This window comes from Cricetulus griseus, chromosome 6 (assembly GCF_003668045.3).
Source record: "Cricetulus griseus strain 17A/GY chromosome 6, alternate assembly CriGri-PICRH-1.0, whole genome shotgun sequence".
Taxonomy (NCBI): Eukaryota; Metazoa; Chordata; class Mammalia; order Rodentia; family Cricetidae; genus Cricetulus; species Cricetulus griseus.
This window is the reverse complement of record NC_048599.1, coordinates 48268562-48296027: the sequence shown is the minus strand read 5'-3', so window position 1 is coordinate 48296027 and position 27466 is coordinate 48268562. Positions and strand designations below refer to the sequence as shown.

The 27466-nt window shown below is 43.3% G+C and overlaps 1 protein-coding gene across 11 annotated transcripts in view; it reads left to right on the top strand.

Annotated features, from left to right (window-relative positions):
• The window catches only part of Ebf4 (EBF family member 4), a 68549-nt gene that overhangs the window by 11447 nt on the left and 29636 nt on the right, over positions 1 to 27466 (top strand). For all 11 annotated transcript variants that reach the window (XR_003486522.2, XM_027421804.2, XM_027421805.2 and 8 more), the window contains 5 exons: positions 745 to 901; positions 1140 to 1203; positions 1338 to 1393; positions 2922 to 2995; positions 3830 to 3898. Coding sequence is in view for 10 of the 11 variants with exons in the window: in XM_027421804.2 (XP_027277605.1) it covers positions 745 to 901; positions 1140 to 1203; positions 1338 to 1393; positions 2922 to 2995; positions 3830 to 3898 (420 nt within the window). In the remaining variant the exon portion in view is untranslated. The remainder of the gene's footprint in view (positions 1 to 744; positions 902 to 1139; positions 1204 to 1337; positions 1394 to 2921; positions 2996 to 3829; positions 3899 to 27466) is intronic.

Genomic DNA, 27466 nt, shown 5'->3' with positions numbered 1-27466 from the left:
GGAGTTTAGGGACATTGTGGTACAGGAGGCCTTGTTCTTCTCTTCCTTCTTGCTTCTGAGCAAGGTCTCTGATGAGCCAGGAGAAAGCTTTTGTAAGGTCAAACTAGGAGATCCTCCTGCCCGGAGGCCATGTCGTCTTGAAGCTGGAGTCATGTCCTCTGCACCTTGAAAGGTATTCCCCATCTGTAGCCGTAGCCCAAGGTCTAGGATGGGCAGACTGATAGCCTGGAACCAGTTCATGTCCCTGGTAGTGTGATGGATATCATGTCCTAAATAATGCCACAGTCTGAGTGGAGCCCCAGCTGAAAATTGGGGTTCAGTGGGAAATTCATTCCAGAACCTCCTAGGTGCCCTTTGATGCCTTGAGACACACTTCTAAATGCCTCTGGCTAGTACAATGAATTGATTTACAGTTTATACACTTGATTTTAGAGATAAGCCTTTCTAAATATGAGTGCCAGGGAGAAGCCGGCAGTGGGGAAAGCCTGGCAGGATGCTTTCACATGGCACCTGTGGTGTTCCTTCTCAAAGAAGCATGCTGGGGTAGCCTTGGTGCTAGAGGCCTCTTTATGGAACTGAGATGGTCCTGTCCCGGATGGAAAGGCCTGTCGTACTTGACCTCTTGTCCAAACTCTTGACATGTCAAAGCCTACTCCTGGCCAGTCACCTGCCTGGTCAGAACCGTTGGGGTCTTTCTCACTGGAGGGCTCTTCCAGTGGTTTTCCAGTTCCTTTCCTCCCACAGTGGCGTGGGCCTGGCAAGAGCACATTTTGAAAAGCAGCCCCCCTCCAACCTCAGGAAGTCCAACTTCTTCCACTTCGTGCTGGCCATGTACGACCGGCAGGGGCAGCCCGTGGAGGTGGAGCGCACGGCCTTCATCGACTTCGTGGAAAAGGACCGAGTGAGAGGCTCGCGGGCTGGCCTGGGACTAGCCCCGGGAGAGATGGGGGGCTTCAGGGACCCTGCCACACACACGCGCACGCACACTGGGGAAGGCAGTGGGTAGGTGGCACGTGAATGGGAAAGCATGGTCCAGTGGCTGGAAGACAGCAAAGGACAGTGGGATTAGGGCGGAGGGTATGGGTGAAGGAGGTTGAAGGCCCTGGGCTCTTGAACGTCCTCCTGTCTTGTCCTTGCAGGAGCCTGGGACAGAAAAGACAAACAATGGGATCCATTACCGCCTTCGGCTGGTGTATAACAATGGTAAGCAGAGTCTGGGTACTGCAGCACTCTGAGACACCTAGCACCTCATCAGGGCCAGAGAGGGCATGGCTATAGTCAGCTGAGGCACCCTCATGCGCCCCTGATAGCACGTTCTTTTTGCCTTCCCGCCCCAGGACTCCGGACAGAGCAAGACCTCTATGTGCGTCTCATTGACTCCATGTCGAAGCAGGTGAGCCAGCCTGGGGGATGTTCAGGCCCATCCTAGGCTTGGTTTGAGTAAACATCCTTAAGCCCTCACTGTCTCTCTTGTACCTTTACTCTCACTGCTCTAGCTCTCCCAGGTCCCTGCCTATGGCAAGAAGATGGTGCTTTTTCTCTTCAGTATGGAAAAAAAAGTATCTATAAAAGACCTGGCTTAAGTCAGATCCCTTAGCAACCCAATCTTAGACACAAACTCAGGGGCATGCACTTTATTGGTGAGGAGGGAAAGCCCTCCTCAGGAGGAGAGGAAAGGAAGATACCCAGGAAGCAGGTGGTCTCAGGTAGAGTCCAGCCTTAGCCCAACCCACAGGGATCGCCAGAATAGAAATGGCACTGGAGTTGGTGCCCTTAAAGCAAGGAGGCAGCATTTTGCGTCTTCTGTCAGTCAGCCATTGCCTGGGTTCCATGCCTAAGGTGAGAGTACGCAGTAGAGGCAACTCCACTGAGAGCAGTTCTCAAGAGAAAGTCCTCTGGTGTCATCACCAGCTGCAAAGGGGACGGGTGCACTGGGTCAGGAAAGAGACCCGTGTGCAGTCCCAGAGCTCGGACTGCAGACACTCAGCACATGTCATGTTCCAGGAAGGGGGCTGGGGCTGACAAAAGCAGCTCAGGGACACCAACCTGATGCACTCTGAGAGGCAGCCCAAGTCTCAGGGATTTCAGAAACATGCTGGTAGAAGGAGCTTGAATCCCAAATGGGCCAGATTAGTGGGTCTGGAATGAAACGTGGCAACTTGCATGCTGTTGTAGGGACAGGTGCTTCTAGCAGCCTCCACCACAGCAAAGCTTATGTCCAGAAATCTCTCAGTTGCTGTGACAGGGGAGGCAGGCCAAGCAGTGGCGGTGGAACTGGGTGGCGTGTGGGAGCCTAGAGAGAAAAGGACTTCAAACAGAGGAAGGCTGGAAGGCCCAGAGTCTATTAGACTAGGAAACCAGATTTACAGTTTGGGAAGCTGACATCTTGTTCAGGAAAGGGGCCACTGGGAGTCTGTGAAAGAGGGGATACAACAGTTGGAGGGCAACATGCTGGTCTGAGCTGAGGAAGTGATAAGGAGGTGGGAAGAGGCAGCTCAATGGCGTCTTTTATTAGTTAGCGGGAATTGTAGAGAGGGACTGTCTACTTGAGCAGAGGCAGAAGGCCACCAAAGCATGGGACAGCCGGCACAGAAGATGCTAGGAGTGGGTGAGAGTAGGAACATGATGCAGGGTGGGACCAGGAGCCTCTCTGCTCCTGCAGCAGGGAATCTGCAGACCTGGTGCCAGTATTGCCACCTAGATGAAGGTTTTCTTCCACCTGAGCAGCCAGGCTTCAGGGTCCTGCTTACACCCCTGGACTCTTCAGATGAGGGCAAAGGACATGATCTTTCCTGGGGTGGGACTTCTCCGGGCCTGGGTTTGGGAGACGCCAGGGCAGACCCACAGGCTCACCCATGCCTGCCGCGGGGACTTGAGAGGAGCCTCCTTCCCCGCAAGCCTGCACACTTCCTCTTCCCCAGGCTATCATCTATGAGGGACAGGACAAGAACCCTGAAATGTGCCGGGTGCTGCTCACTCACGAGATCATGTGCAGGTAAGATGGGCAATGTCAGGATGTACCTTGTCGTTGACAAGACAGTGCACCTTGCCAAGATGTAGCTCAGGTCCCCTGTCAAGCCCTGCTCCTATTTCACAACACCTCCAGTTCCCTGGGGAAGCATGGGCAGGGGAGAGGCTCCTTGTGGCCTCATTAGCCTGGCCTGTTTATGTGACTTCTCTAAGTGTTTTTGTAAGAGAGGCCTCCTACTGCTACTGGAAGCTTAACTAATAAAGCTCCAGGGAGTAGCTCTCTGGGAAGATGGGGCAGAACTGGGTTGGGCAACCCAGGAGCCTCTGGGATTTGCTTAAGGTGGAGGAAACCTAACTGCCTAGGTGTGAGAAATGCTAGGCAGCTCTTTGATAAGTTGGGGGTGAAGAGGGCCCCCCCTTCTCTTTACACTAGAGCTTAGCATTTCCTGAAGGGCTTCCCTGGATACACCAGTCCAACAGTGCCACAGAGATAGTTCCTATTACGTGAGAAACAAAATATAACAATAATTTAAAAAAGCTAGAGAAGGCATCTGGAGTGCTGGGCACAGGACATGTCTGGATCAGAATGCCACTTTTACAGGAACAGGTTCATTTCGTGATCATCCAAGAGATATTGTAGGTGATCCACTGTTTGGTGACACAGGTTTCACAGTCAACCTCATCCCTAGAACTAGGCTGCCAAGGGTCCTGCCAAGACCCTTCTTGGCTTTCTTCCTCAAGTCCCCGGAAGAGATCCCCATGAACATAGGAATTGTACAACCAGAACAGGACATCTGATCCCTCATTGGGCCTGCCCCCTAACACTCGTTCTTTCTGTCTTTCTTCATCTTTTCTTCAGCCGGTGCTGTGACCGCAAGAGCTGTGGGAACCGGAATGAGACACCCTCAGATCCAGTCATTATTGACAGGTACAGGCTTGGGGAGGGGACCTGGATTGAGCCTATGAGCATTTAGCAGAGAGGTGGAAGCAGAGAGGTTCCCTAAGGTGCTATGTGGGTGGCTCTGAGGCCAGTGAGACTCCCCAAGGGTCCAAGGAAATGCCAGCCATGGCCTGCTGAGAGAAGTCCCTAGGGCAAGCTTTCTGGAGCTACAGTCCCCACCTCCTTTAGCAAAGGAACCAGAGAAGAACTAGGATATGATGGGATGGTGAAGAATGTCTAAGGGGAGATGGCCGAGCAGGGCTGCTGTGGGCAAGGCACTGGTGCTCTGTGCTGTGTGACTTGACTCCCGAGTGCTGGGATCCCATGTGTGCACTACCACGCCTGTCTTAGTATCTGAATTTTGTTATATAAGGGGAGAAACAAGAGAGTCAGAGACAGAGCTAGAGAGATGCCATTCAAAGGTGTCTACAGGGTTTCAGATCTGACCAATTTGGAAGAGGGAGTTCCCTAGGAAGGAGATTTGGGGGAGAGCACGTTTGCAGGGTGAAATGCTAGGAGTTTGGTTGTAGCCATGCCACATTTGGGATGCTAACTAAGCACCCAGGTGGGTAGTTTTAAAAAGAAGCTGCAAACATCAGTGGGGGTCCTAAGGGAAGGATGCAGGCTGTGGGCACAAATGTGAATAAATGAGACTGGGGAAAATGAATGTTACTAGAATACAGGAGCTTTAAGGGCTGGACCTGACTGTCCAGTATTTAGATGTCAAGGGATAATGAATAGAAGCTGCCAGTGAGGTCTGAGTAAAGCCAAGGCAGTGCCATGTCCTGGAGCTTACCTCAGAAAATGTCCCAACCAGTACTGCTCAACACTGATCTTTAGAGTTAGCAGGGCCAAAGATATTGATGACCTCAACAGGAAAATTTCAGTGGAGTTTAGGTGCATTGCCAAGACTGTGTACAATGCCAAGGATTGACCTAACTGAGCGGCCAAAGAATGAAGGAATGACAAATGTGTGGACACACAGAAAAGCTGATGTCTATGCTCAGTCTCATAAAGAAGGCTTGGCATCCCAGAGGCTCAGTGTGTTTGACATATACAGTTCAACATGGAGGCGGGGTTATTGCACACAGCTAAACAAGGAGGCGAGTTATTGCACACAGCTAAACAAGGAGGCGAGTTATTACACACAGATAAACAAGGAGGCGAGTTATTACACACAGATAAACAAGGAGGCGAGTTATTACACACAGATAAACAAGGAGGCGAGTTATTACACACAGATAAACAAGCAGTCGGGTTGTTACATACAGCTGAACAAGGACCTGGGTTTAGCTAACCTCAAGGAGCAATCTCTGTAGGGGAGCTGTCTTCAGGATGTGACATTGGGTGGTGGCAGTGGGTCTGCACATCCTGCCAACATTAGCACTCAGACCCAAGGACGGCTCTTCCATCCCTCTCAGCCTCACCCGGGGAAGGCTTTGCCCTTCCTGTAGGACTGAACTACTGGAGTTCTTGATGCCCATGTCAACAATACACATTCAGTCAAGGACTTAACTCGCTCCCTACAGTGTACAAAGAGAATGGGATTCTAGAGGTCAGAAACAACCGCAGAACAGCCTTGAAGGGGTCAGAGAAGCAGGCTGGTGGAGCAATGTAAGCCAGGACAAGGAAAACTCCAGTGCGATATGCCGAGAGTATGCAAGAAAGAGAATGGAGGATTTCTGAGCTAACGTCCTGCAGCAGTGAAAGGGGTAGGCTCTAGTGCACAGGTTGATGCACCGGCTTCATCTTGGGAACACAGGCCGTTGGTCCAGGGAGGCAGCAGGGAAGACTGGGAACACGGACTCTGAAGTGGGTTAGCGTGGGAGCTTGCTGATACTCTCTTCTGATTTTGTTTTTTGTTTGTTTGTTTGTTTGTTTCATGTTCGGTTTGTTTTATGATTGCTTTGTTTTCTCAGTGAAGAAGGAAGTCCCACAGCTGAGGATGAAGATGGAGAGGGAGACACTAGGGGGCTGAGATGGTTGTGTCTAGGAGAGTGAGTGGTCTGGAGAAATCTCACATAATTGCCAAGCAGTGCTAGGGCCTGCCTGAGTTCCGTGGTCGTAAATTTAGTGAGAACTTTCTCTGGCCACCTTGGGCTATACAGGTACAGCTGAAGAACAGGTGAGTGGTTGTGTGAGCGCCAGGGAAGGGGTTGCCTACTGAGCGTGATAAATGCTGGCATGGTAAAAAAATTGAAAAACACAGGCAAGATGGCATTACAGAGATGAAGCCCACTCTAGTGGGCTAAGGAGAGCGTATGGGAGAGGGAATGCAGGTTCAGATGGGACTGAAGAATTGTTGGAGATGAGTGACTAGGCAGGATATTAGAAGGGAGTTGGAGGGTAGACTGCCTATAGGTGGGTGTATTTTATGTTGAATTTGTTAGTGACATGTGGCTAGCAAAAGAGGGGAACAATGTCAACAGAGGGAAAAAATGCTCAAGGAGTGGGGTGGAGAGAATATTGGAATAAAAAAAATTGTCTGTATTGATACTGAAATCATCAAGGACTGTATTCAGGAGCAGCATTTGGGATTGTAGACAGTGATTCAGGAGTGACAGGGAGTGTGAGGTTGGCAGATGACTGCAGCAAGCAACGGTTACCCTGCTTTCCCTGTCTCTGTCAGCAACCGAGCAGTAGTGTCCCAGCCACTTCCGTTTCTTGTTCTGAGTAAGGCTGAGCATACCTTCGTGTTTCCTTTTGACAGTCTGTTCATGTTTTGTGCTAAGTTTTCTCTAAGAGTTGGCGTTTCTTAGTGGTTTAGCTGAAAGAAACCAGTCCTTTGCTATGAGCTGTACATATTTGTTCTATTTGGCTGTTGTCTTTGAGCAGTGTTGTGATGAAGTTTGTCTGGATTTTTGTTGTGTTTAGAAAAGCTTTTATATAAATGTTATTTTATTTCATTCTGGAGATGCTAAGCCCAGGACCTCCAAGGTCCTCTCCTGCTGAGCATCTCTAAGATTACTTTTAAAGTGTATCCTATGGGGCTGGAGAGATGGCTCAGTTGTTGAGTACTTGTTGCCCTTGCAAGGACCTGGGTTCTGTTCCCAGCACTCACATGATGGTTACTACCATCAAAAACTCCAATTTCAAGGGATTCAACACTCTCTTCTGACGTCCTAGGGTATCGGGCACACAGGTGGCATATGTGCATACATTCAGGCAAACACTCACGCAAAGTGATTTATCTTTTAAAGTCCTTTTAAAAGCAAAAATGTTACATCCTATATGATACAAACCAAAAGAAAAATAAAATAAAAATCATGAAACATTCTACAGGATGGATGGATTTGGGACCAGCCTAGGATACACAGGGAAACCTTGCCCCACAAAACAATAAACAAAAATTAAAAAAAAAAATCTCACCACAACCAGTTCTTTGTTTCAAACCATTGTCTAGTCCTCTTGTGAAGATGAGTGTGACTTCATTATTTCTAAATTAAGTTATCATGGATTAATAATAATTAATAATTTACAATTTATAATCTCTACATAATGTGTTGTATAGTTGGAGTCATGTTTGTTGTTTGTTTGTTTGTTTTGCTGTTGTTTTGAGACAAGGTCTGACCTTGTAACTCTAGCTGGCCCAGAACTAGATATATAGACCATGCTGGCCTTGAACCTACAGAGATCTGCCTGCCTCTGCCTTCCAAATGCTGGAATTAAAGGCATATACTACCATACCTTGCCTCCATTTTTCTTTTTCAATTATTGGGGTTTTTCTTGTTTACGTATTTATTTACTTACTTACCTACCTGTTACTTACTGTTTTTGAGACACTGAGTAGCCCAAGCTGCCATTAAACTTGTGATTCTCTTGCTTCTTCCCTAGTACAGTGCTGGGACAGTAGACGTTTGACATACACACACAACTTCCAAATGATTTTAGTGATGTCCTAGTGTCTTAATCACTATGGATTTATGATAATGAAGTTGAAAAGTATATAGGGCAAGTCCTTCACTTTCCCTAATTTTTTTTTTTCAAGAGAATACTGGTTATTTGGGCCTTTCAGTAAAGTTGTATAATTTTTCAAGGCCACTTGTATCTACTGTTTTCACTCATTCACTTATTCAATAAATAGCTGTTGAACAGTACTATGTACCAGGCACTGGGTATATGGTGTGTGTACCATATTCTGATACCAGGTAGCCAAGGAACTAGACACGAAGTAACCAAGGAAAACTGCAGGTGCATCGTGGCAACTGTGTCTCCTGCTGTTCAGATTGCCTTTGTGGTTAAACATCCTTGAAAGTGCACTTTTGTTCAAGCTTTGTCAGACATTAAGGTGCTAGAGGGAATCTTCTCACACACATGCCGTTCTCAAGGCACCAGAGGTCATTCTCCCACACACGTGAGTTCACAGAGGGTCTACGTTCTCGAAAGACCTGGCATCATTATAATACTACTTGCATTGTGGCTTTTTATTTTTAATGTGTGTGGGTGTTTTGCCTGTGTGTGTGTATGTATGTGAACAATGTGCATGCCTAGTGCTGGAGGAGGTCAGAAGAGGGCATTGTGTCCCCTGGAACTGGGGTTACAGATGGTTGTGAGCTGTCGTGTGGGTGCTTGGAACCAAGCCTGAGTCCTGTGCAAGAGCAACAAGAGCTCTTCACCCCTGAGCCATTTCTCCAGCCTGTGCTATGCTTTTGACACCCTCCATTTGTGAGATTTTCCAGGGGAGCATGGGAATCAGTACTCTAAGAGGGAGATCTGGTCCACCAATATTTGGGAGGGGAAGGGTTATCTCATGTCATGACATGAATCTGCCACTTAATCTCATAAATACACATGAAAACCTTTTTTAAAAATCCAAATTGGGAACCTCCTGGACTGCTCCCTGCCTTGAGGCAGTCCACCACAATCTCTTTTTGGAGTGTTTATTTTGCTTACTTTATTAAATAAACTTCTGCTTAAATTGTCTATGTCTCTTGACTGAATTCTTTCCTTCAAGAAGACAAGAACCAAGAGACCCCAGGAATAGTTTTAGGCTTTATATGTAAATATAAAAGAATAAATGAAAATACTTGAACTTGTGGAAGAAGAGAGTGCAGTAATTTTTCAAGAAAATGTTGACTACTTTGGCCTGTTGTGTTCTCATGTAAATTTTAGAATCTACTTACATAAAGTTTAAGTCTTTTGGAATGAAATGGGGACACAGGGGCAAGTGAAAACAATTATGATGGAGAAGTGCAATTTTAAATGGAATGGTCACAGTTGAATTAACTGGGAATGTGACACTTGAGGAAGGACTTTAAGAGATGAAGGAATGAGCCACTCAGACGTATATACCTTCTCATGACCATTTATATTTTTTATTCATATTGTAAATCGTATCTTAAATTTTTCCTTATTATTGATAAATTCATATACATGTACAATAAATACGATCATATTTATCCTCAATTTCCCCATCCCAACTCATCACACTAACCCATATCCCCCTTAGCGTCCCCCTAGCTTCATGGCTTTTTCTTTTTGTTGTTGTTTGTTTTTTTTCTCTGGTTTTTTTGAGACAGGGTTTCTCTGTGTAGCTTCGGAGGCTGTCCTGGAACTCTTTTTGTAGACCAGGATGACCTTGAACTCACAGAGATTTGCCTGTCTCTGCCTCCCGAGTGCTGGGATTAAAGGTGTGTGCCACGGCCACCACCGCAGCATGGGGTCATGCACTGGGAACTGGGAATCATGGGAATCACACCAATCCTCAGAAAAAGTAATTCTTCTCCCAGCAGCTATCAACTACCAGTAGCTCCTCAGCAGGGAGTGGGGCCTGGAGATCGTTTACCCATCTAGATTAGAATTTTGGGTGGCTTGATCATGTGCAGGTAACCATAGCTGCTGTGAGTTCATGATTACAGTGGCCACATCCTGTCCAAAAGACAGCAGTTCACAGCATTAGTCCCCATCTTCTGGGTCAGTGGTTCTCAATCGTCCTAAATGCTGTGACCCTTCAATACAGTCCCTCGTGTTGTGCTGACCCCTAGCCATAAAATTATCTTCTTTGCTACTTCATAACTGTAATTTTGCTACTGTTATGAATTGTAAAGTAAATAATGTGTTTCCAGTGTCTTTGAGGCGGTCATGACCCTCAGGTTGAGAACCGCTGCTCCTGCTCTTACATTTCCGCTCTACTTTTTCTTCCATGATGTTCCCTGAGTCTCGGTGGTAGGGTTGATAAAGATGTGACATTTAGAACTGGGTATTGTCACCACTTTAACCAGTTATGCTCCACCGACACTACCTACTGTTTGAAATAGCTTCCAGACTGAGGCTGAGAGCAGCCCAGGGTCTATGTGTGTGAGCGTAAATATGTAGAAGGCATTTTGACGGTTTGATCATTTAGCAAAACAATAAGCAGTTGTACCCTAGAGCCTGTGACCTACCCAGCAAGGGACTTTTACATTTTCTTTGAAATTTTATGTGAATAGATGTTTGCCTTCATGATACACACGCACACACACACACACACACACACACACACACACACACACACACACACACCAGAGCTTGGTGCCTGTGGAGGCCTTGAGGGCATCAGATCTCCTGGAATTGGAGTTACAAATGATTGTAGGCCACCTTGTGGGTACTAGGAACCAAGCCCGGTCCTCTGGAAGAGCAGCCAGTGCTCTTAGCTGATGAACCCATCTCTCAACCTCACCCATGGACTCTTGACCAAGCATGAAATTCTCTCCTGTAGAACCACCATGGCCACGCATCATTTGTTGATATGCAACTGATTTTCATATGTGATCTTTTGCTTTGCTTTGCTTTGATTTTCTGTGTACATGCCATTTTATCCCAATAGCTGTTTTAATTATCCAGGCCTTTGTCTGTGACTTTTCTTGCTTTATTGCACTGTTTAGGACTACAAGTACAGCCTTGAGTACATAAGCAATGTAGGCTGGGCATGCTGGTTTACACATTTAATCTCAGCACTCGGGAAGCAGAGACAGGCAGAATTCTGCAAGTTTGGGGTCTGACTGGTTTATGTAACAGTTCCAAGCCAATCTGTTAAAAAACCCAAACAAACAAAAAACCAAAGGACAAAAAACAAAAACAAAAAAACAAAACAAAAAACCCCCAAGCAACCAAGTATCATAATGGGCATTACTTTGTTTTGTTTTCAGACAGTGCCTCCCTATATAACCCAGGCTAGATTCAAACTTGTTACCTTCCAGTCTCTTTGCCTGGCTTGTAATAGGCATTCTTGTTTTGTTTTGAAAGTTTCTTACTGTGTAGTTCTGGCTACTTGGCATGTAGACATTATATTTATTTATTTATTTATTTGGCTGGTTCTCTTTTATTTGATGGGTTGGTTCTCCCTTCCTTCCTCACATTCCTCTCTCCCTTCCTCCTTCCTCCCAGAACTCATTCCTCATTCTTTTTACTTTTTTTAAATTTTAGAACAGGGTCTCACTAAGTTTCTCAGGATGGACTTGGTTTCATTCTGTATCTCAGATAGGCATTGAAGTTGTGATCCTCCTGCCTCTACCTCCCAAGTACCTGGGATTATAGGTACCACTAGGCCCAGCTCTGTTCCTGATTTGAAAGAAATGTTCCAATGTCTCACTGCTACAGTACAGTGGCACACAGTTGTGACGAGACTCAGCAGTTCAGGGTTGTCCTTGGCTACATTGCAAGTTCAGGATTACCTTGTACTGCATAAGACCCTTTTTCAAAACAACAGCATAAAAGAATGTTAACTCAAGCTACCTATATTCCATCAGGTTAAGAAAGGTGGTTTTCCATTTTAATCATGAATGAATGTTGAATTTAAAATGTTGCTTTTTTCCAAGTGTCTTGAGTTGGTCGTGTAGTTTTTCTCCTCTAACCTGTTTACCTATTAGTGTGCTGAATTACATTACTGGGATTTTGTGGGATTTTTACTTGTGTTCACACATGTGGAAGTTAGAGGTCAAGCTGATGTCTTTCTCTGTCTTCTCCACCTTACCTTTCGAGATAGTATCTCACTGAACCTGATGTGTGCAGATTGACCACACTGGCTGGCCAGTGAGCTCCAGGGATCTGCCTGTCTTCATCCTGTCCACTGGGGTTACAGGTGTCCTTGACATTTTTACAAGGATTCTGGGGATCAAACCCAGGTCTCATGCTTACGTTACAGGCACTTTACCAATTGAGCAGCCTCCATTAATGTCAATGAAGTTTAATACCGTGTGGCTCCTGGTATAGAGAACCTTCTGAGGATTTGCTGTCTTTTGCCAGGCCAGCTGCTCTGCCAATCACGTTTAAGGTGCTTGCTTTTATGTTCATCTGTGATTTGTAAATTTCTTATAGTTTGCCTTTTATTGTGTGGTTTTGACCCATGGTTTACCAGCATTAAATAATTAAATGGGCTCTGGTCTCCTTTTTATTATTTGTTGAATGAGTTTGGATTTGTTCTGTGAAATCTTGTTAGAACTTGTCTCAAGTTTGACTCTGTTTTCACCAGTCAGAAAACTACTCAGGCTTTTTTGTTTCTTTTCCATTGAACCCCAGGCCAGTGCTCTGTCACTGAGCTGCACCCCAAATCTCGTTCACTGTTTTGATGTGCTTACATTTAAAGGAGTCTGTGCATTGTTGCTAAGTTTTCAAATTTGTTTCCATAAAGTTGTTCATAATGTTCTTTTTACAATTTCTCTGGCTGGATGTGGTGGTGCACACCTTTAATCCCAGCACTCAGGAGACAGAAGTAGGTGGATCTCTGTGAGTTCAAGGCCAGCCTTGTCTACATAGATAGTTCCAGGACAGCTAGGGCTACATAATAGAGAAACCCTGTCTCTAAATAAATAAAAACAAATAAATCTCTGCTTTGTTGGCTGTGAACCTTTTCTCTTTCTGTTTGTGTCATACCCTTGTCCTTAAGTTTTGCTAGCAAATCAACATTTTTATTATGTGTTTATTGTGTTTTGTTTATTTGTTTGAGGCAGGGTCTTGCTCTCTGGCTCTCCTGTTCCTCACTGTATAGTCCAGACTGGCCTAAACTTGTAACTGTTCTCTTGCTTCAGCCTCGTGAATGCTGGGATTGTTGAAGTACATTGCCCTTCCCTGTACTTCTGCTTATTTTTTTCTTTTTAAAGTTTTTATTAATTCTGTGGACGGTGTTCTCCTGGTGTTCTTGACCCCTCTGGCTCCTGTAGTCCTCCTCTTCTTCTGCAGGGCTCTAAGAGCTCTGCCTAATGTTTGGCTGTGGGTCTCAGGGCTCCTAGAGGCTCACAGAGACTGAATGGGTCTGCACTAGGCTCTCTGCATACAAGCTGTGTGTCCCCCCTCTCCCCACCCTTTGGCATTTTTGTTGGGAGTCATAACAGTGGGAGTCAGGGTATCTCTGACTTCTTTTGCCTGCTCCTGGGACCTTTTTTCCTCCTCCTGTGTTGCCTTGTCCTAATCTTATTGCATCTTGTTATGCCGTGTTCGGTTGATAGCATCAGGAGGCCTGCTCTATTCTGAAGGGAAACAGGAGCAGTGGATCTGAGGGAGGAGGGAGGTGAGGGAGGCTAAAAGAAAGGGAGGGAAGGGGAGCCTGCAGTTTGGATGTATTGTATGAGAGAATAAAGAAGAAACGATTTTTAATTATTTTTATTTAATTTTTTGTTTTATTTTATTTTGAGTATTTTGCCTGCATGTATGTCTGTGTATCATGTGTGTGTCTGCTGCCTGCAGAGGCCAAAAGAGAGCCTCAGAGCCCCTGAAGCTGGAGTTACAGACAGTTGCTAACTGCCATGTAGGTGCTGGGAACTAAACCTGGATCCTTTGAAAGAGCAGCCAGTGCTCTTAACCACTCTCCATCCCTTTTTTTATTTCCAAAAGAGAGAGCCATCTCTCCAGCCCTTTTTTATTTCCAAAAGGCTGTTAGCCTTGTCATCTTTTCCTAGTGTATATTGTTTTTCAGTACGTTAATTTTTGCTTCATTGGATTTATACTGTTACTCTTTTCTAGCGTCTTATGTTGGATGTTTGTTGTTTTTTATCATTTTCTTTATTCATATAATCATTTAAAGCTGTGCCATTTAGTTCAGGAGCTGATTAAATAGAGCCACTGTGACTGGCCCAGTGTTAAGTATTGTTAAATTTTTGTTATCATTTCCCGTATATTACGGGGATGTTAGAAGTATGTTTCCTTTTTCTTTATTTTTTAAAATAGTTTTACTTAGAAATAATGATAAACAATAAAATGTATATGTAATGTTTAATTCACCAAGTGCAGCATATGTCTGTAATCCCAGAACTCAGAAGGCAGGAGGATCGCCTCAAGCCAATCTAGGAGTACACAATGTGATCTTTTTTTGTCTAGTTTATTTTACTTGCCTCAAGTTTCTGAGATTTATCCACATCGTGGCATGTGTCAGTAGTTCATTTCTTTATATTCTTGAGTCATATTCCATTATATGAATTTGATAATATTTGTCAACTCATCACTTGGTAGACTATTTAGTTGTTTCCAGTTTGGGAGAGTATTGCAAATAAAATTTCATAAACATTCACATGCAACTCTCCATATGGACAAATGTTTTTGTTTCTCTAGGGTGAAATGCCTAAAATTACTAAGTGTTCACTTAGTAAGCAGCAGTCTGTTTCTGAGGTGCTGATACCATTTTACCTTCCTGTCATCAGTGTTTGCACATTGGGGTTCGAAAGATCCAGTTTTAATTTTAACTGCTCTCATAGGTGTGTAGCGGAATCTCATTGCGCTTTTAATCTGTGTGCCCCTAAGTGCTAGTGACGCCAGTCTCTTCATGTGCTTCTCTGCCATCCTCACAGTGTCCCGCTAAGTTGTTGTTCAAATCCTCATCACCAACCTCCTTTCTAACTGGGTAGATTCTCTTTTTAGTATTGGATCAGGGTGGTTCTCCGTTCACTGCAGTGGACACTGGGCAAATGTTTTCTCCCAGTCAGCGCTTGCTTATGTCTTTAATCTCGTAGCAATGTCTTTTGAAGAACAGATGTTTCACTCATTGGAAGGAAGTCTAACACATGTTTACTTTTTTTCTTTTGTGACTTGTGTGTTTGTTGTCCTAGCGGAGATCCTCTATATTTTACGGGCCTGGGTTTTATATTTAAGTCCATGATGATCCATTCCCATTAATTTTTAGAGATTTATTTATCTATATTGTATGTGTATGAGTGTTTTTCCTGCTGTATGTCAGTGTACCACATGCATCCCCAGTGCCCAAAGAGACCAGAAAGGGACATCAGATCACCTGAAACTGAGTTACAGATGTTTGTGAGCGGCCACGTGGCTTCTGGGTGACGGGCCTGGGTCCACAGCAGTACAGCCAAGTCTCACCACTGAACCATCTCTCCAGTCCCAGTCTAATCTTTACATGGCGGGCGTAGAACCCAGGACCTTGTGCATGCTAGGCATGTACTCTACCACAGTGCTGCGCTCGGCTCCTAAGCAAAATTTTATAGATGATGAAAGGTTTTGGTTCAAAATGTTTTTGGTTGATTGATTGGCTGGGTTAAGTTACTTGGGTGGGTTTTTTTTTTTTTTTCCTTTTCTTTCCTTTTCCTTTTTATTGTTATATTCTCCAGCCAGGAGATTTTTCAGTTATTACAGCACTATTTATTAAGACTCTCCTTGCTCTGGTACATTGTATTTGCTCTTTGTTAAACACACACACACACACACACACACACACACACACACACACACACACACACACACACACACATTTCTACATGTTTCAGTCTATTTCTGGACTCTTGTCTGTCCTATTGCTCCATTAATACTCACTTGTATGCCAGTATCACCCTGTTTTGATTACTGTTGCTTTATAATAATGCTTGTTGTTTTTGTTCTTTGAGAAAAAGTATTACTATGTCTCCCCAACGGACCTGAAACTCATTATGTACACAAGGCTGGTCTGGAACTGCCTTTGCCTCACATGTGTGAGCTACCATGCCTGCCATGTCACGCTGGTACTTATTTATTTTAGAGATAGAGTCTTGTGGATCCCAGGTTAATTTGAATTCCCTGTGGACCCAAAGATGACTCCTAATCCTTTTTCCCCTATCTCTCAATTGCTGGGATCAGAGGTGTATACCACCACCCCCATTTTATACATGTTGAGGATCAAATCCAGGATGTCATTCATGCCAGGCAAGCATTGTTGCGACTGAGCTCCATCCCCAGCCCTTAAACCTTGCAGCTGGGGAATGTAAGTCCTCCATTTGTCCTTCATATATTTTAAAATAATTCTATTCCTTTATGTGTGTGCATGTGCACACATGCAAACCATCAAGTACTGTAGAAGACAAACAACATATGCGAGTCAGTTCTCTCCTTCCACTATGTGGGTCCCAGGGATTTAAATCAAGTCATTAGACTTAGTGGCAAGCCCCTTTACCCACAGAATGATCTTACCAGCCCTTGTTCTTCATGGTCCCATTTGTATGGCTATTCTGCACTCTGCATTTCCATATGAACTTGTGAATCAGTTTACCAATTAAAATTATTTTTATTACTAGTGTGAGTGCCTATAGGTGGGTTCTAGGGGTTGGATGTAAGCCTCTGGCTTGTGCAGCAAGCACTTTTACCCATGAAGCCATCTTCAGAGTTGTGGTTTCTCTCTTTTTTTTTTTCCTCCAAGAGAAAAAGGCCCAGTGGTATGATTAGAATTACACTGGATTTCTGGACCTATTTGGGAAAAATTATTACCTTGACAATAAAGAGTTTTCTAGTGTACCCACAGGTATATTTCTTCATTTATTTAGATCTTCCTTATACTTGGGGATATTTGCAGGTTTAAGTATAGATATTTTACATCTGTTTAGCTTTGTTTCTATTTTATTATTTTAACTTACTGTAAATACTACTTTAAGTTTCAGTGTCCAGTTGTTCTAAATACAAATGACTTTTGTCTAATGATTTAATAGTCTATGACCTTACCAAAGTCATTTATTTAGTTCTAGTAGCCTTTGAAAGAGTCTGTCTGACATCTAGATAGACAATCCTGCCATTTGAAAATAAAGTCAATTTATTACTTCTGATTTAGACACCTTTGACATTTCTTTCTTGTCTGAATAATCTGACTATATTTCCCAAAATAAAGCTGATTAGTAGTGGTGAGAATGAGTATGTATTGATCTTGGGTGGGGAACATTTAGATTGTCACCCATCTATATCACATTAGTTGTAAGTTATTCATAAATATCCTTTATCAAGTTGAAGGAGTCCCCGCTGTTTTTAGTGACTCAGCATTTTTATGAAGAGTAGGTGTTGGGTCAGCAAGATGGCTCAGCAGGTAAAAGTGACTCCCACCAAGCCTGACGACCCAAGCTTGATCTCTGGAACTTGTATGGTGGAAGGAGAGAGCCAACTGACTTCTATAAGTAGTCCTCTGACCTCCACGTGTGCCCTGTGACATGCACACACACACAACTAAAAATGTAATAAAAAATGAAAAGAAAAAGAAGATGTGTTAGGATTGGGCATGGTGGCTCACACATGTAATCCTACCACTCCAGGCAGATTTAGGAGGGTCCCTGCAAGTTTGAGATCAGCATAGTCGACATAGCGATTCCAGGCCAGCAAGTGCATAGTGAGGTTATCTTTCAAAAAGACCAAAAACTACAAATGGATATTAGATTTTGCCAAATACATTTTCTGCATCTATTAAGATGATCATGTTTTTATGATGAAAAAATTAAATGCATGTATATGCTCCTGCTTGAATTTATATGTACCACGTATGTGTGGGTGCCCAAGGAGGCTAGAGGGCATCAGATCACCTGGAACTGGAGTTATAAGCAGTTAGCTATTAATCACCGGATGGGATGCCAGGATCTGAGTCCTCTGCAAGAGTAATACATGCTTTTAACCACTGAGCCACCATGTATTTACATTTTTTGCTTTAGTATGCTAAATGACATTAGATGATTTTCTAATATTAAACTAATCCCACATTTTGTCCAATAAACTCTACTTGTATGTATGAACGTATGTATCATATTTTAATACACTGTTGAATTGAATTTAATAAAATTTGTTTAGAATCTTTAACTTAATTTAAAAATTTTTAAGCATTTATTTTTGTGTATGTGTGTCTGTGTAAAAACTCCATGTTTGTGGGTGCCCATGGAGACTAGAAGAGGGCATTAGATTCCTTGGAGCTAAGCTACAGTTGGTTATGAGACCAGACAGGGGTTCTAGGAATCCTCTGAAAGAGCAGCAAGTTCTCTTAACAACTGAGCCTTCTCTAAAGCCCCATTAATTTGTTTGCTTGTTTCTTTGTTTTGAGATGGTCTCTTGTAGCCTAGACTAGCCTTGGACTCTATGTAAGCAAGGATGAACTTGAACTCCAGATCATCCCGCCTTTACCTCCCATGTGCTGGGTTTACAGGTGTGTGCCACTGAACCCAGACAATGTGGTGTTTGGGATTGAACCTGGAGCTTCAGGCTTGCAAATCACTCACTCTGCCAACTGAGCTACATCCCCAGCCCTGCTTACATTTTTACAACTACCTTCACGATCGGTGCTTACATTTTTTTCTTGTAATGTATTTGCTTATTTTTAGTAGCAGGGTAATATTTGAATATCATTGAATATATGATATCTCGGGTTCATTGAGAAGTATCTCTCCCCTTTGGTTCTTAAAAACAAATTTTACACTTGTTGTGTGTGTGTGTGTGTGTGTGTGTGTGTGTGTGTGTGTGGTGTGTGTACATATGTGTATGCACAACTGGAAACCAGAGAATAACTTGTGGGAGTCAGTTCTTTACATCTACCATATGGATTCCAGGGATGACACTCTGGTTGTTAGATTTGGCAACTAAAGTACCTTTACCTGCTGAGCTGTCTTGCATGCCCATCCTCTGATATTTTTTAAAAAAGAATTTGTATAGAATTGATAATACTTCTTCTGTAAGTATTTGACAAAACTCACCAGTGTAGCCATCTCACCTGAAGTTTTCTTTACTCTAATTGACTTAAGGATTTATCATTTATTGGCCCTGAGGAGATATAGCAGTTGATCAAATACTTGTTGCCAAAGCCTGGGGACCTGAGTTGTATCTGTAACATCTATGTAAAACAAACAAACAACAACAACCAGGACATGACGACACAAGCTTACAACCCCATCCGTAGAAGATGGGAATTCCCAAAGGTGTGAATTCTCTCTGGCCAACCCAGCTAGCAGAATCAGTGAGCTCCAAATTCCAGTAAGAGACCCTATCTCAAAAAGTAAGGTGTTAAGTGGTTGAGGCAGACACCTGATGTCAGCCTTTCGCCTGCTGACTAATTTTTCTAACACTGTGACAAAATACCATGAACAAGAAAACTTATAAAAGAAGGTGTTCATTGGGCGTACACTTTCAGAGGCTTAGAGTCCATGATGGCAGAGCAAAGGCATGGTAACAGCAGGAGCTGAGAGCTTACATCTTAATCTGAAAGTGGGAGGAGGCACCGGGAATGGTAGGAATCTTTTAAAAACTCAAAAATCTGCCCCAGTGATATACTCCTTCCAACAAGGCCACACCTGCTAATCCTTCTGAAACAGTTCTACCAACTGAGGACTAAGTAGTCAAACATATGAGCCTATGTTGGAGCTATCCTCATTCAAGCCACCACACTCCACTCCCTATCCCCCCAGGCTCATGGCTATATCATAATCCAAAATGCATTTAGTCCAACTTAAGAAGTCCCCATTGTCTTCCAGTCTCAACACTGCTTTAAAATCCAAAATTCAAATCTCTTCTGAGACCGAAGGCAAACTCTTAATTGTAACCCTCTGTAGAAATCAAAAAGCAATCCATACTCCAAATACAATAGCATAGAATATGCATGACTATTCCAAAAGGAAAAAATTGGAATAGTGAGAAAGTACTTGACCAAAGCAAGACCAAAACCCAGCAAGGTAAACTCCAAATCCTGTAGCTCCATGTCTGATGTCAGGACTTAGATGGTTCCACCCTTGCAGCTTTGCCAATCGTAAAACACTTCTTCCTCTTGGGCTGGTTCCACTTCCTATCTGAAGCTTTCCTTGGCAGGCATCCCACAATTCTGGCAGCTCCAGCATGTTAAGGTTCCCAATGCAACACAGGGTTCACTTTCCTAGCTTTTTAGGGCGTTCCTGCAGGGACTGCCCTGCCACCCATTGCCTGACCTCAGCATCTCTCCTTCTCTCACAACCCCTTTACCAGTGTATCCTCCATGACTGTAAAACCACATGAAGGACACTGCCAAGTGTGGCTGCCAGCTTGGAGTGGAACTTTGAATCTATTTGCAACCGCTTTCATTTGTTTTCAGCAGAAAATTTTGTAGGCCTTTTTCTTTCACAAATAGGAGGCTTAGCTGGGTGGGGTCTTGTCCCTCCCTTTATTCTATTTTGGATCAGGCCATTCCTCAATCACCGCATCTCTTTGAACACAAGCCTTTTCTCCAACATTAAGTTTCCTGGTGCTCTTTTTTGTCTTCAAACTATATATTTTTTGCCAGGTTTGGTGGCACATACCTTTCATCACAGCACTCAGGAGGCAAAGAAATGGCAGGAGAAACAGTTGAGAGCTCTCATCTTGATCCACAGGCAGAGGGCAGAGAACACACTGGGAGTCTTTTGAAACCTCAAAGCCCACCCCGAGAAGCACACCTCCTCCAACAAGGCCACACCTCCTAATCCTTCCTAAACAGTTCCACCAACTGGGGACCAAGCATTCAAACATATGAGCTGTGGGGGGCATTTTCATTCAAACCACCACACCTGCATATGGCCTGCACATACATGCATGTGTACCTGCAAACAAAACATTTAAAAAATAAATCCATTTCTTCATGAATGGCCTTTGGTAATCACTATCTTTTAACAAATGTTTTCATTTCTTACAAATAGCTCAACTTATGCTGGGCGTTGGTGGCTCACGCCTTTCATCCCAGCACCTGGGAGGCAGAGGCAGGCTGATCTCTGAGTTCAAAGCCAGCCTGGTCTACAAGAGCTAGTTCCAGGACAGGCTCCAAAGCTACACAGAGAAACCCTGTCTCGAAAAACCAAATGAATAAATCATAAACAAATATCTCAACTTGCTGATATAAAGCTGTTCATAGTGTTCTACTGTTCATAGTAACATCACCTTTCTCATTTCTAATACTAGCAACTTGTGGCTTTTCTCTTTTTCCATTGATCAGTTTGGCTACAAATTTGCCTATATTATTGCTCTAAGAGAACCAGCTCTGGGTGGTTTTCTCCGTTGCCTTTTTGTTTTTTGGTGTTTTGCAGGCAAGGTGAGCTGAGCTATTGCTCCAGCTCATATCTTACTGATTTCTACTTTAATATGCATTTCTTTCATTTGCTTCCTTTTGTTTAATTTCTTGTACTTTTTCTGGTTTCTTTCTCTTTCTTTTTTATGTGTGGGTGTTTTGCCTGCATATGTCTGTGTACCACATGTGTGCAGTGCCTACAGAGGCCAGAAGAGGGTGTAGTATTCCCTGGGACTGGAGGTATGGATCATTATGAGACCATGTGGATGCTAGGAGTCTTACTAGTCCCTCTGGAAGAGCAACCAGTGCTCTTAACCACTGAGCCATCCTATTTTTTTTTTTTTTTCTGTTTCTTAAGGCAGGAGCTAAGTGATTGATTTAAGGCCTTTTATCTGAAATAGATTTTCAGGGTTATGTATTTCTCCTTAAATACTCCTTTAGAACATGCCAAACCTTCTGGTAAGTTGTGTTTTCATTTTCATTCAGTTTTAAATTTTAATTCCATGGAGCTGTAGAGATGGCTCGGTGATTAAGAGCGTTGGTTGCCTTTACAGAAGAGCCAGGTGTGGTTCCTAGCATCCACATGGCAGTTCACATCTGTCTGGGCACCAGGTACATCACACACATGAAATAAAAGTAAATCTTTAAAAAATATGTCTAGAGGTCTGTCTGGCCCATGTGTTATCCATTATGGAAAAACACGGGAGTTGGTGACATAACTCACAACTCCTGACAACCTGAGTGCAATCCCTAACACACACAAGTTGTCCCCATGCTTCCCTATATTCACTTTGGCGTGTATGCACACGCGTGCACGTGCGCACGTGCACATACACTAAAATGAAATTTAAAAAGTAAAGAATAGACACATGAAAATGCCCTTAGGATCCTTCCATTATTAGTTTCCAGTTGAATTCTGTTGTCAGAGAACATACTTTGTGTGGCTTAAATCCTCTTGAACTTTTTAAGCATCATTTTGTGAGCCAGGGTACAGCATACCTTTTTTAAAAAAATATTTATTTATTATGTATACAACATTCTGCTTCCACTAGAAGAGGGCACCAGATTTCATAAAAGATGGTTGTGAGCCACCATGTGGTTGCTGGGAATTGAACTCAGGACCTATGGAAGAGCAGTCAGTGCTGTTAACCTCTGAGCCATCTCTCCAGCCCCGGTACGGCATACCTTTAAAAATGTCTTGCTTGCATATGCAAGCAGTATGTATTATGTTATTGATGGATAAAGTTGAATAAACATTGAACAAGTCAAAGTAGGTGACATAGTTGCACAAGGCTTGTATATCCTCAATGATTTTCTGACTATTCTATAATTAAAAGAAGGTTATGAAATCACTAGATAGGGCCTGCTGAGATGGATTAGTGGTTAAGAGCACTGGCTGCTCTTTCAGAGCACATGGGTTCAATTCCCAGCAACCGTACCATGGCTCACAAACATCTGTAACTCTAGTTCCAGAGGATCTGAAGCCCTGGCCTCTAATCTCCATAGGCAGCAGGCACTCATGTTATGCATAGCAAAACGCCCATATGCGTAAAAAAAAGTTGTTTTTTTTTGTTTGTTTGTTTTTGTTTTTTTTTTAAAGAATCACTGGCTAGTCTGGGACATAGCTCAGTTGGTAGAACTTTGCCTAGCATGAATGACACTCCTACTTACTATGCCAAAATCAGGTGTGGTGGTACACACTTTTAATCTCTCAGCACTCAGAAGGTGGAGGCAGGAGGATCGCAAGTTCAAGGTCATCCTCAGTAAATTCCAGGCCTGTGCTACATGAGGCCCAAATTCAACAAATTAAAGTCATCGGTTATTACCGTGTATTCTCTTTCTCTTGAGTTTCTGTCAGTTTTGTTTCATACAGCTTGAAGATTTATTATTAGGTACAAAATTTGAGATTATTATTTCCTCTTATTTCATTGGCTCATATCATGATATCTGTTTTGACACTAGATAGTCATATTAGCTTTCTTTTATTGCATTTAATTTATTTGGTATATGTTCCATACATGCCTTTATCAGTTGGAGAAAAATGTTTGGGAGTTGGTTGTCTCCTGCCACTTTGTGGAGTCCAGGATTGAACTCGGGCCCCAGGACCACACAGAAGAAACTCTACCCACTGGACAACTTTGCCAGCCCTAAAGTGCATTGCTTATAAAGAAACTTGGGTGTTTTTAAAACTCCATTATGATAATACTGTTGCGTATTTATTTATTTTGCTTTGGTTTGGTTTGGGATTTTTTTTTTTTAAACTGGGTCTCACTGTGTAGTCCAGACTAGCTTTGAGATCAGGTCATCCTCCTGCCTCTGCCTTCAGAGTGCTAGGATTATAGGCATGACAACACCATGTCAACACCATCTGCCTTTTAGTTGAGATATATGAACTGCTTATGTTTTGTGTGATTATTGGCATGGTTAGCTTTGGGTTTCACTGTCTTGACATTTACTTCCATTGTGTACTGGCTCTTCTGTTCCTCTTTAAATAGTTACGTTTCTATGGCTATGACAAAACACCTGACAAAATCGAGTCAAGGAAGAAGGGTTTACTTTGGTTCACAGTTCAAGGAGACCTTCCATCACAGCAGGAGCTGGAGGCAGCTGGTTGTACTCTGTGTGTAGCCGGGAAGCAGAGCATGACGCGAGTGTCAATACTCATCCCATCGTCTTTAGTCTGTGACGTCAGGACAGCCTGTATTTAGGGTGAATCTTCCACCGAGCTAGACTAATCTAGAAACTTCTTCACAGAAATCCCCGGAGGTTTGTCTCCTAGAACCTGTCAACAGTCGAGATGACCTTCCACCTCTCCCTCTTTTTCTTCTGTCTTTTAAAATGTGACTGGGGGCTTTCATTTCCCCTTTGCTGGTTTTACCACTGACTCCCGTGTTCTGTGACTTTTCCTGGGAAGATGCCAACAAACTTGACCACATGTAGGCACTGAGGATAGGCCAAAGAAACAGATCTACTCAAGTCTAGCTTGGTGGACCAGTGAATTTACCTGGGTTATCTACAGAAGTGTGGATGACTCAGAGGCAGCTTCATCACCAAGACGCCCACCCACTGTGGGTGACAAGCAAGTTGCACCCCCCCTGGGGGGGCTCCCTGCAGGACGGCAGCACCTTCTCAGCAGTTGTTTCTGTTTGTGTAACTTTTTGTAAGCTTTGGGTATAAGTTTTGTTTCCTGAGGCTCTCTCCTCCCTTTAGGAGAGATCTTTCAATTCTGAGGAAATTGCTTCACACCTCATGTAGCTCAGGCATGACCCATCTTGTTTGGCTCATTGAGGCTTTTTTCCTTTCTTTTAATTAGCTCACCTTTATGTTCATCATTGGCTTCTAAATTTTTATTTATTTATATTTTATGTATAAGTGTTCTGCATGCCAGAAGAGGGTATCAAATCCTATTGTAGATGGTTGTGAGCCACCTTGTGGTTGCTGGGAATTGAACTCAGGACCTCTGGAAGAGCAGCCAGTGTTCTTAACCAATAAACCATCTCTCCAGCTCCATCATTTGTTTGTTTGTTTGTTTGTTTGTTTTTGTTTTTTGAGACAGGGTTTCTCTGTGTAACAGTCCTGCTGTACTATGTTTTGTTTTGGAGACAGGGTTTCTCTGTGTGTAGCTCTGGCTGTCCTGGAACTCACTCTGTAGACCAGGCTGGACTCAAACTCACAGAGATCCATCTGCCCGTACTCCATACTGGGATCAAAGGTGTGTGCTACCACTGCCCAGAACTTTTTATGTTTTTTATGCTCTGAGTTTGTTGATCTTTTTGGATCTCAGTTTAAAGTTTTATGTATATTTAGAATTTTTTTTTAAAGACAGGATCTCACTATGTAGTCTGGATGGCCTGTAACTCATGATGTGGATCTGTTGGTCTGGAACTCACAGAGATCTTCCTGTCTCTTCCTCCTAAGTGATGGCATTAAAGGCATGCACCACCATGTCTGACTATATTTAGGAAGGTTTTTTTTGTAACCATTATTTGTTCAAAAAATTTTTTCTGCCCCTTCACCTTCTTCGGGAATTCTAATTGCTGTATATAGGCATTTGTAGTTTTTCTTTGGACCACTGATCCTTTTTTAGTTTTGACATAAGGACTTACAGCCTCCCAAGTACTGGGATTATAGGTATACCTGTGCCTGCTTTCTCCCCCCATCTCTCTCTTTCTCTAGATAGATATAAAATGTGTGTATATGTGTGTATATATGTGTGTATGTATATGTGTGTAATGTATGTGTTATTATATATATATATATATATATATATATATATGAGATTCCTGTATCCAGCAATTGTTTATTGCTTATACAATAATTGATTTTTTTTTTGGTTTTTCGAGACAGGGTTTCTCTGTGTAGCTTTGGAGCCTATCCTGGCACTCGCTCTGGAGACCAAGCTGGCCTTGAACTCACAGAGATCCGCCTGCCTCTGCCTCCCGAGTGCTGGGATTAAAGGTGTGCACCACCAACGCCTGGCTGGGACTTGTGATTTTTGTAACTTTCTGAGCTCCCTAGTTTTATGAGTCTTTGCATTTGGAGGAAAAGGAGTGTTTATGTCCGAGGAAGCAGCTATAAACCAAAGGGTCTCATTTCCTACTAAACTACTTGTGGTTTAGCACCATGATGGAGGTGGAAGAAAGCTGAAGATGTTTAGGACAAAAAAGACAGTCCTATAGTGACAATGTGACATACTTGCTTCTGGATATGATACCCAACTCTATCTTTCACTATGGATAAACTTTTGTGGTCCTCTGAAATCTTTACCCTCACACCTCAGAGACCTCTCCTCTTCCTACTATCTCTGGGTTCATAGAGGTTCTTGTAGAATTCAGGCTAAGGATTCCTCCAGTGGAAGAACCTCTATGGGCCCAGAGTTCTGGGTAAATTTGGATGAGAAAATTCTATCAATATTTTATATGACCTCTAGCTTGGTAAGCTTTTCTCTAAACACCAGTGTTTCCTTCAATGTAGGGAATAAGCAACAGACACTAAAGGGTTTGCACTATGGATAACTGTCTCCTTAATAGTAACTTTCTCTCTCTCTCTCTCTCTCTCTCTCTCTCTCTCTCTCTCTCTCTCTCTCCCTCTCTCTCTCTCTCTCTCCCCGTGTGTGTGTGTGTGTGTGTGTGTGTGTGTGTGTGTGTGTGTGTGTGAAATCTTCAGGAGTTGGCATAAACTCCAGTTGTTAAGCTTGTATAGTACCCCTAAGAACTTTTATCCGCTGAGCCATCTTGCTGGTCACAAAAGTAATCAGTTTTCATGTTAAAGTATAGAGGGGCTGTGAATATTTCAAACTTTCATACTCAGTGTTGCTTCAAAATCATGATCATTGTAATAATCTTGTTATATCTCCAACTAGTAAAGGATATAGCCACATTACCACCCCAGGTGTTGATAAGTACATTTATAACCCTGTGTAGTTTGTCTTTTACCATGGAAACAGTAGTCTGAGAATAGATCTAGTGTGGATCATGACAACAACAAAAAAAAAATTGAAAAGTTAAGGAATTTAAGGCCTTCGGCTTCAGAGCTGTTCTCCCCATTCCTTTAAGAACAACACTTTAGTCCTTCCTGAGTGCATTTCCATGGCATCTTACAGCTGGTCATCCTCAGGGAGTCCACATCTAGCTGACAGAAAGGCATTCTCTTGCTTTGACAGGCTCTGAAGGAGCACCCAGCCCTGCTCAGGGCCTGGGATGAGCTAGCCATTTCCCAGGCTGTTGATAAACCCAGAGGGTATTAGTTCAGCATCAGTTTCTTGCTCTTTACCTTTAGCGGGCTCTTTACAACTTCTCCACAGTTGTTTTGAAGCTCAGCTGAACTGAGATGGGGAGCTATGAGACCCCGAATATTCCCACTTTCCTTGTAAAGACAAATAATGAGCTCATGGGCCTATTTCAGTTTAATGTCATGTAACAGGTCCAAGAACTACTCTGTTGTACCTAAATTTCAGTCCTCAGTGGAAACTAAGATCTCTCCAAACAAAAATCCTCCTCACCTCTTACATAAACATAAGCAGTTTATGAACCAGAAAACTTGAGGTGGATTCTTTCTTTTCTTTGTTTTTGTTTTATTTTGTTTTTGTTTTTCGAGACAGGGTTTCTCTGTATTGCTTTGGAGCCTGTCCTGGAACTCGATCTGTAGACCAGGCTGGTCTGGAACTCACAGAGATCCACCTGCCTCTGCCTCCCAAGTGCTGGGTGCCACCAGCGCCCAGCTCTGAGTCGAATCTTACACTAGTGGGATGAAGCAGGGAGGTGATGAACAGGGTGTGAGCTGAGCTGGAGCCTGTCTCCAGCCTCATCCATCTGGGAGCTCTGGAGTGGTAGAGGCACTGGGCTAGCATTTGGCAGCTTGTT